Source organism: Colobus angolensis, unplaced genomic scaffold, assembly GCF_000951035.1.
Source record: "Colobus angolensis palliatus isolate OR3802 unplaced genomic scaffold, Cang.pa_1.0 Scaffold516, whole genome shotgun sequence".
NCBI classification, from domain to species: domain Eukaryota; kingdom Metazoa; phylum Chordata; class Mammalia; order Primates; family Cercopithecidae; genus Colobus; species Colobus angolensis.
This window is the reverse complement of record NW_012118666.1, coordinates 13,130-20,074: the sequence shown is the minus strand read 5'-3', so window position 1 is coordinate 20,074 and position 6,945 is coordinate 13,130. Positions and strand designations below refer to the sequence as shown.

At 46.9% G+C, this 6,945-nt stretch overlaps 1 protein-coding gene across 1 annotated transcript in view; it reads right to left on the bottom strand.

Annotated features, from left to right (window-relative positions):
* LOC105525051 (general transcription factor II-I repeat domain-containing protein 2B) overlaps positions 1-6,945 on the bottom strand; it is a 32,314-nt gene that overhangs the window by 15,937 nt on the left and 9,432 nt on the right. The window contains exon 6 of the mRNA XM_011960584.1: positions 3,176-3,253. Within this exon, the coding sequence (XP_011815974.1) occupies positions 3,176-3,253 (78 nt within the window). The remainder of the gene's footprint in view (positions 1-3,175; positions 3,254-6,945) is intronic.

Genomic DNA, 6,945 nt, shown 5'->3' with positions numbered 1-6,945 from the left:
CCTCCCGAGTAGCTGGGACTACAGGCACCCGCCACATTGCCTGGCTAGTTTTTTGTATTTTTTAGTAGAGATGGGGTTTCACCGTATTAGCCAGGATGGTTGCGATCTCCTGACCTCGTGATCTGCCCGTCTCGGCCTCCCTAAGTGCTGGGATTACAGGCTTGAGCCACCGCGCCCGGCCTACTCAGCTACTTTAAAAAATTTGTTTGTACAGACAGGGTCTCCTGTGTTGCCAAGGCTGATCTTGAACTCCTGAGCTCAGACAATGTGCTCACCTCGGCCTCCCAAAGCACTGGGATTAGAGGTGTGAACCACCATGCCCAGCACATAAATGTCCTTTTTTTAAAAAAGTTTTTATTTGGAAAATGTGTTTTATGTTTTATTTTATTATTTTATGTATTTATTTTATTTGTAGACAGTCTCACTCTGTTGCCCGGGTCAGAGTGCGGTGATATGATCAGGATTTCCTGCAGCTTGGACCTCCTGTGCTCCAACAATCCTCCCACCTCAGCCTCCTGAGTAGCTGGGACTATAGGCATACAGCACTAAACCTGGCTAATTTTTATTTCTTTGTTTATTTATTTGAGACAGAGTCTCACTCTGTCACCCAGGCTGGAGTGCAATGGCGCAGTCTTGGCTCACTGCAACCTCTGCCTTCCAGGTTCAAGCAATTCTCCTGCTTCAACCTCCTGAGTAGCTGGGACTACAGGTGTGCATCACCACGCCTGGCTAATTTTTGTATTTTTAGTAGAGACAGGGTTTCACCATGTTGGCCAGGCTGGTCTCCAACTCCTGACCTCAAGTGATCCACCCGCCTCGGCCTCCCAAAGTGCTGGGATTACAGGCGTGAGCCACTGTGCCCAGCTAATTTATTTTAATACTTTTTTTGTAGAGATGGGGTCCCACTGTGTTGCTTAGGCTGGTCTTGAACTCCTAGGCTGAAGCAATCCACCTGCCTCAGCCTCCCAAGTGATCCCAAGGCACTTTTCCCAGTGCCTGGACGGGAAACTTCAAATTTACAGAAAAGTTGCAAAAATCAAATAGTACAAAGATCCATGTACCTTTTGCCCGGATCACACAATGTTAACGTTTTACCCGGTTTCCTTTCATCGGGATGTCTTTCCCTCCCTCCCTCCCTCTCCTCTCCCCTCCATCTGTCATCTATACAAGTGTATATACACATACTTTTTAATATTTTTCCTGAACCATTTGAGGGAAAGTTACGTACATCATAGGCCTTGATCTCTAAATAATTCAGTGACTGTTTCCTAAGAATAGGGACATTCCTTTACACAATCACAACGCTTTTAAAACCAGGACATTTAGCTGCAAGACGACACCTTGATCCATTTTATCACGGGTATTGCAATTTTCTCAGCTGACTCAAATGTCCTTTAGAGCTTTTCTCTTTTCAGTACAGGATCCAGTTTAGGGCCAGGTAGTGTTTCCAGCTGTCGTGTCTTTTAAATCTCCTTTAATCAGGAATGGTTTCATAGTCTGTCTTTGTGTTTTATAACATTGACATTTTTTACGAATAGAAATCCCCTCCTCGGCTGGGCGCAGTGGCTCATGCCTGTAATCCCAGCACTCTGGGAGGCCAAGGCAGGCAGGTTGCCATCACCTGAGGTCAGGAGTTTGAGACCAGCCTGGCCAACATGGTGAAACCCCTTCTCTGCCAAAAATACAAAAATCAGCCAGGCGTGGTGGTACACGCCTGTAATCTCAGCTATTCCTGAGGCTGAGCCAGGAGAATCACTTGAACCTGGAAGGTGGAGGTTGCAGTGAGCCACAGTCATGCCACTGCATTCCGGTCTGGGCGACAGAGCGAGACTGTCTCAAAAAAAAAAAAAAAAAGTAAACCAATGAATTTATCTGAGTTTCTCACATTCTGGATTTTATTGACTATGTCCTTGTGGTGATGTTTTCATATGTGCCTGTATTCCACGTATCTCCTAAAAATTGCTGGTTAGCTCTAAAGGCTGGATCAGACTTAGGTCTGATTTTTTTGTTTGTTTTTTTGTTTTTTGAGACACAGTCTCACTTCAGCACCTAGGCTGGAGTGCAGTGGTGTCATTATAGTTCGCTGCAGCCTTGACCCCCCAGACTCAAGTGATCTTCCCACCTCAGCCTCCCAAGTAGCTGGGGCTACAGGTGTGCGCCACCACGCCTGGCTACTTTTTATATTTTTTGTAGAGATGGGGTCTCACCATGTTGCCCAGGCTGGTTTGAACTCCTGCCTTGGCCTCCCAAAGTGCTGGGATCACAGGTATGAGACACTACACCTGGACTGGTTTGATTTTTTTTGTTTGTTCTTGAAGAATCTTTGACAAAAGTGATGTGGTGTACTTTCTGCTGGATCCCATCAGGAGACTAGTGACCAGTCAGTTCAGGAACTGTCAGTCAGGTCTGTCCATGATAAGGTCTCCATCAGACTTTTATAAAATGGTTGTAATGGCGACTGACAATTATTGCCAAGACGCATTGCTTCATTAGGTGGTACAAAATCATGACAGTCATGACAATTTATGACTTCTTTTTAAAAGCCTTATGGGCCTGGTGTGGCAGCTCATGCCTGTAATCCAGCACTTTGGGAGGCCAAGGTGAGTGGATCACCTGAGGTCAGGAGTTCGAGACCAACCTGGCCAACATGGCGAAACCCCGTCTCTACTGATAATACAAAAAATTAGCCAGGCGTAGTGGCATGTGCCTGTAATCCCAGCTCCTCAGGAGGCTGAGGCACAAGAATCTGAGCCCAGGAGGCAGAGGTTTCAGTGAGTGGAAATAGCACCACTGAACTCCAGCTTGGGCAACAGAGTAAGACTGTCTCAAAAAAAAAAAAAAAAAAGTACGTGGATTTAGGCCAGGCATGGTGGCTCACGCCTATAATCTCAGCACTTCAGGAGGCCAAGGCTGGAGGACTACTTGAGCCCAGGAGTTAGAGACCAGCCTAGGCAACAAGGTGAGACCTCATCTCTATAAAAAACAAACCAGAGTACATGGATTTAGGTTAAATAGAATCTATTTTATAACTGTAGGATTATTTACTCTAAATGGCAATATGCTAAATCCTAGGTAAACATACATAGGTGTTCGCCTGTTTTTCAGACAGGTAGTAATTAAAATCTTCCATCCCAAATAACTTTTGGGGAAGAAAATTATCATCAAACAGTATTACCTTGCATATTATAGTGATAGTAATTAGGATCTTCTGATTCTTTCTTGACTGCGACAGCTTCTGCTTTCAGAGAAATGCCTTAGAATGCAATGGAAATTATAAAATTGTATGTTAGGTTAAGTTTGCCAACAGATAATATGACTAGCTAATATAAGTTAATTAATACAGCAGTGTTACAATCAGCAAAAGAATTTGTAGCTCACTCACTATGAACAAATTTGACCTCTTGATACAAAAACAGAAATACTATAAATATAAAATAATGTACATATAGAAAACATATTTATGTATTTATGTATATTTATATAAAAATAATATCAATTGTAAAATCACTAGAAAAGGAAAGAAGGAAGGAGGGGACCGAGCACGGTGGCTCACGCCTGCAATACCAACCAGTACTTTGGGAGGCCGAGGCGGGCAGATCACTTGAGGTCAGCAGTTCGAGACCAGCCTGGCCACCATGGTGAAACCTGTCTCTACTAAAAATATAAAAAATAGCTGGAGTGGTGGCAGACGCCTGTAGCCACAGCTACACAGGAGGCTGAGGCAGGAGAACTGCTTGAACCCAGGAGGTGGAGGTTGCAGTGAGCTGAGATAGAGTCACTGCACTCCAGCCTGGTTGACAAAGCGAGACTCTGTCTCAAAACAAAAAAGGAAGGCAGGCAAGGAGGATGAAGGAAGGCATCATGAAGATGGGAAACCTTAGTTCTGGTTCTAGTCCTAGTTTTGGGAGATTTTCCCCTTCATGGTGGCTGAATATCCACATGCATTTACATGAAATGCTGTGAAGGGCCGGGCACTGTGGCTCAAGTCTGTAATCCCAGCACTTTGGGAGGCCGAGACGGGTGGATCACAAGGTCAGGAGATCGAGACAATCCTGGCTAAACTGGTGAAACCCCGTCTCTACTAAAAAATACAAAAAACTAGCTGGGCGAGGTGGCGGGTGCCTGTAGTCCCAGCTACTCGGGAGGCTGAGGCAGGAGAATGGCGTGAACCTGGGAGGCGGAGCTTGCAGTGAGCTGAGATCGGGCCACTGTATTCCAGTCTGGGTGACAGAGCGAGACTCCGTCTCAAAAAAAAAAAAAAAAAAAAGAAATGCTGTGAAGATTATTCTGTCATGGAGCCTGAACTGACATGTATAATCTTTTTTTTTTTTTTGAGACAGAATCTCACTCTGTTGCTGAGGCTGGAGTGCAGTGGCATGATCTCAGCTCACTGCAACATCCACCTCCCAGGTTCAAGGGACCCTCCTGCCTCGGCCTCCCAAGCGGCTGAGACTACAGGCACGCGCCACCACACCTGGCTAATTTTTGCATTTTCAGTAAATGACGAAGTTTCATCATGTTGGCCAGGCTGGTCTCAAACTCCTGACCTCAGGTGAGCCGCCCACCTTGGTCTCCCAAAGTGCGGGGATTACAGGCGTGAGCCACCATGCCGGGCCAGGCACTTATAATCTTAAGTTACCCACTACAATGGAATGGATTTCAAAACCTGGAGAAGATACATCAGTAAAATCAAAGGCCTTTATCAGAGAAAGGTGTGGTTGGCTGCAAAAACAGGCTCAAGACCTCTCCCATCCCAGGATGTACATCCCTTTGCAATTTGACTCTCCCATGCTTCTTTTCTAGAAGTCTGTTTCTCTGCCATTTTGTTATATTTTTTGAGACAGAGTCTCGCTCTGTCACCCAGTGGAGTGCAGTGACGCGATCGTGGCTCACTACAACCTCTGTCTCCTGGGCTCAAACGATCCTCCTGTCTCAGTCTCCCGAGTAGCTGGGACTACAGGCATGCATCACCATGCTTGCCTAATTTTTTATTTTTTGTAGAGTTGGAGTTTCACCATGTTGTCCAGGCTCGTCTCAAACTCCTGGACTCAAGCAATTTGCCTGCCTTGGCCTCCCAAAGTGTTGGGATTATGGCTGTAAACCACGGCGCCAGGCCATTCTCTGCCCCTTAATCTGGCCCTGGCTGTGTGACTTGCTTTGGTCAATGGGACATCAGCAGATGGGATGCAAACAGAGGCTTGAGAAGAGTTTGATCATCTGTGCCTCCTGCTTCTAGAACCTCATCACCATGGGAGCCGGCCTGGGGTGCTTCCTATAGGGTATGAGGCCACGAGGAGAGAGATCCTGATGTCCCAGCCAAGGCCTCAGACACACAGTCATCCGGCCCTTGCTGAGCCAGTCCAGCCAACACACAGAAATGTAAGAGAGACTAAATATTCCATTCCAGCCATTCCATTCCATTCCATTCCAGCCATTCCATTACATAGGAGTCCTTCCCCTTCCCCTTCCCCTTCCAGCCCAGGCTGGAGTGCAATGGCACGATCTCGGGTCACTGCAGCCTCCACCTCCCAGGTTCAAGTGATTCTCCTACCTCAGCCTCCCGAGTAGCTGGGACTACAGATGTGCACCACTATGCCTGGCCAATTTTTGTATGTTTAGTGCAGACAGGGTTTCACCATGTTGGCCAGGCTGGTCTCCAACTCCTGACCTCAGGTGATCCACCCGCCTCGGCCTCCCAAAGTGCTGGGATTGCAGGCATGAGCCACCACACCCGGCCTCATTTCAGGATACGTTTAAATACAGCAATAGATGACCCATACTAAAATATACATGTAACTTAACCATGAATGTTTATTCGACTTTTTTTTTTTTTTTTTAAGACAGGGTCTGGTTCTGTCGCCTAGGCTGGAGCGCAGTGGTGTGATCTTGGCTCACCGCAAGCTCTGCCTCCTGGGTTCACGCCATTCTCCTGTCTCAGCCTCCCGAGTAGCTGGGACTACCGGCACCCGCCACCACACCCGCCTAATTTTTTTTGTATTTTTAGTGGAGACTGGGTTTCACCATGTTAGCCAGGATGGTCTCGATCTCCTGACTTTGTGACCCATCCACCTCCGCCTCCCAAAGTGCTGGGATTATAGGCATGAGCCACCGCACCCAGCCAACCATTTTGTGTTATAATAGCAACACAAAAAAAACTGTGGCACAGCTTGGGGTTCATTGTTTAGCATAATTTATAAGTTCTGAGGGGTCGTCTGAAAACCTTTAACAGCTCTGTTGTTATAAGGATAATGAAGCTAAACATTTAAATATCTGATTGTCAGCCTAGGACGGTGGCTCAGACCTGTAATCCCAGCACTTTGGGAGGCTAAGGTGGGCAGATCACTTAAGCTCAAGAGTTCAAGACCAGCCTGAACAACAGGGTGAAACCCCGTCTCTATTAAAAATACAAAAACCAGCCAGGCATGGTGGCGGGTGCCTGTAATCCCAGCTACTCGGAAGGCTGAGGCAGGAGAATTGCTTGAACCCGGGAGGTGGAAGTTGCAGTGAGCTGAGATCTTACCACTGCACGCCAGTCTGGGTGACAGCGAGACTCTGTCTCAAGAAAAGAAAAAAATTGGCCTGGTGCGGTGGCTCATGTCTATAACCCTAGCACTTTGGGAGGCCAAGGCAGGCGGATTGCCTGAGCTCAGGAGTTTGTGACCAGCCTGGGCAACAGGGTGAAACCCCGTCTCTACTAAAATACAAAAAATTAGCCGGGCGTGATGGCGTGCGCCTGATTCCAGCTACTCAGAAGGCTGATACAGGAGAATCACTTGAACCCAGGAGGCGGAGGTTGCAGTGAGCTGAGATGGTGCCACTGCACTCCAGCCTGGCAAGACTCAAAAAAAAACAACAAAAAAAAGACAAGACAGAAAGAAAGAGAAAGAAAGAAAGAGAAAAAGAAAGAGGGATGGAAGGAAGGAAAGAAAGCGAAAGAAAGAGGGA